The sequence below is a fragment of the Cyprinus carpio genome, chromosome B22 (assembly GCF_018340385.1).
Source record: "Cyprinus carpio isolate SPL01 chromosome B22, ASM1834038v1, whole genome shotgun sequence".
In the NCBI taxonomy this organism is placed as follows: Eukaryota; Metazoa; Chordata; class Actinopteri; order Cypriniformes; family Cyprinidae; genus Cyprinus; species Cyprinus carpio.
The window spans coordinates 6,697,070-6,698,564 of record NC_056618.1 but is presented as its reverse complement, the minus strand read 5'-3'; the positions used below and the strand labels follow the sequence as shown (position 1 = coordinate 6,698,564).

General features: G+C 33.6%; 1 protein-coding gene across 1 annotated transcript in view; it reads right to left on the bottom strand.

Moving 5' to 3' along the window:
• The window catches only part of LOC122141464, a 7,043-nt gene extending 6,036 nt beyond the window's left edge, over positions 1-1,007 (bottom strand). The window contains exon 1 of the mRNA XM_042748951.1: positions 767-1,007. Within this exon, the coding sequence (XP_042604885.1) occupies positions 767-806 (40 nt within the window). The 5' untranslated portion in view covers positions 807-1,007. The remainder of the gene's footprint in view (positions 1-766) is intronic.
• Between the last annotated feature and the right edge of the window lie 488 nt (positions 1,008-1,495).

Genomic DNA, 1,495 nt, shown 5'->3' with positions numbered 1-1,495 from the left:
TTACAGTATGTTTTATGAATGTGAGTCATTCTGTTCAAATGCTATTGAGCTTTAAATTTGTATATAAGTGCATTCGGTAATGAAAATTAGCAATATTCTACATATGATTTACAGTTTATTTGAATAATTATAAAAAATATAAAAGGTGTGCATTATAGCTGACACCTAGGTGAAAACTTTACAGTATGTTTTATGAATGTGAGTCATTCTGTTCAAATGCTATTGAGCTTTAAATTAGTATTTAAGTCCATTCGGTAATGAAAAGTAGCAATATTTTACATTTGATTTACAGTTTATTTGAATAATTATGAAAAATATGAATGGTGTGCATTATAGTTGACTTTAAATTTGTATTTAAGTCCATTCGGTTATGAAAGTGAGTCATTCTGTTCAAATGCTATTGAGCTTCAAATTATGGCATATTTTAATTTTGAGCCCATTCGGTAATGAAAATTAGCAATATTTTACATTTGATTTACAGTTTATTTTATCAAAAAATATAAAAGGTGTGCATTATAGTTGACACCTGGATGAACAGTTAACAGTTGTTTTCATGACTGTTAGTCATTGTCCTTGCATGCTATTGATGTTAGAGAAGTGTACAGTAGTTTCGCATGTAACTTTAGAGACGGTCCCTAGATTTGCGAATATCGAACGTCCAACGTCAAGCCAACTTTATGCCAGTATAATACTAGGGGCTCTTTTTTGTCAAGCGTAAAAATGTTTTGAGCCACAAACGAAACAAAAGAGAAATAAAAAGTCTTACCAGTCACGTGCAAAATTACTGTCATCCAAAAATAATTCATTTTTACCGATATTGCTTTTGTTCAAATGCCACTAAAACATCTGGAAACAGAAAGCATTCCGAACAGCTCGTGAAATCTACACAGCTGTCTGATTTCCGGAGCGCTCAGAAGTGGAAGTTAACTTTTTCCTTCTTCTTCTTTCAGGTTTAATGGCGGTTGGGAACTCATCTCAAAGGTGCACTACCGCCACCTACTGGACTAGTTAATTGTTAATATCAAAGGAGGGGTGGAGAGAAAAAAAAACAAACAAACAAAAATCGTATTAAATCAAACAGATATCGTACTGTATAAAATGACGTCCTGTATCCGCTGTGTTCTAATATTCCTGACATAAATTAAGTGCCTTTGGGGGCAGCTGTGGCCGATTGGTTAGAGACTAGGTTACTTACTACAAGTTATTAATGGCAAACAGTAAAAGAGCATTATTTAACATCTGTACATCTGGATATACACTATCCTGCTTATTACATGGCTCCTTGGCACATAAGTCAGTAATAAGATACAAAATATTGATGAACTGAAATGTTATTGGCTGTTTAAATGTGAAGCTTCTGCGAGCCTGTCAGTTCTTAACAAACTGCTTTGAGCCTCGATGAAGTTCAGGCAAGATGGACAAGGCATAATGTTACAGTCAAGTAGACAGCTTTTCACAACACATTTGAGAAGAAAGCTTTTTAAAAATATATGTT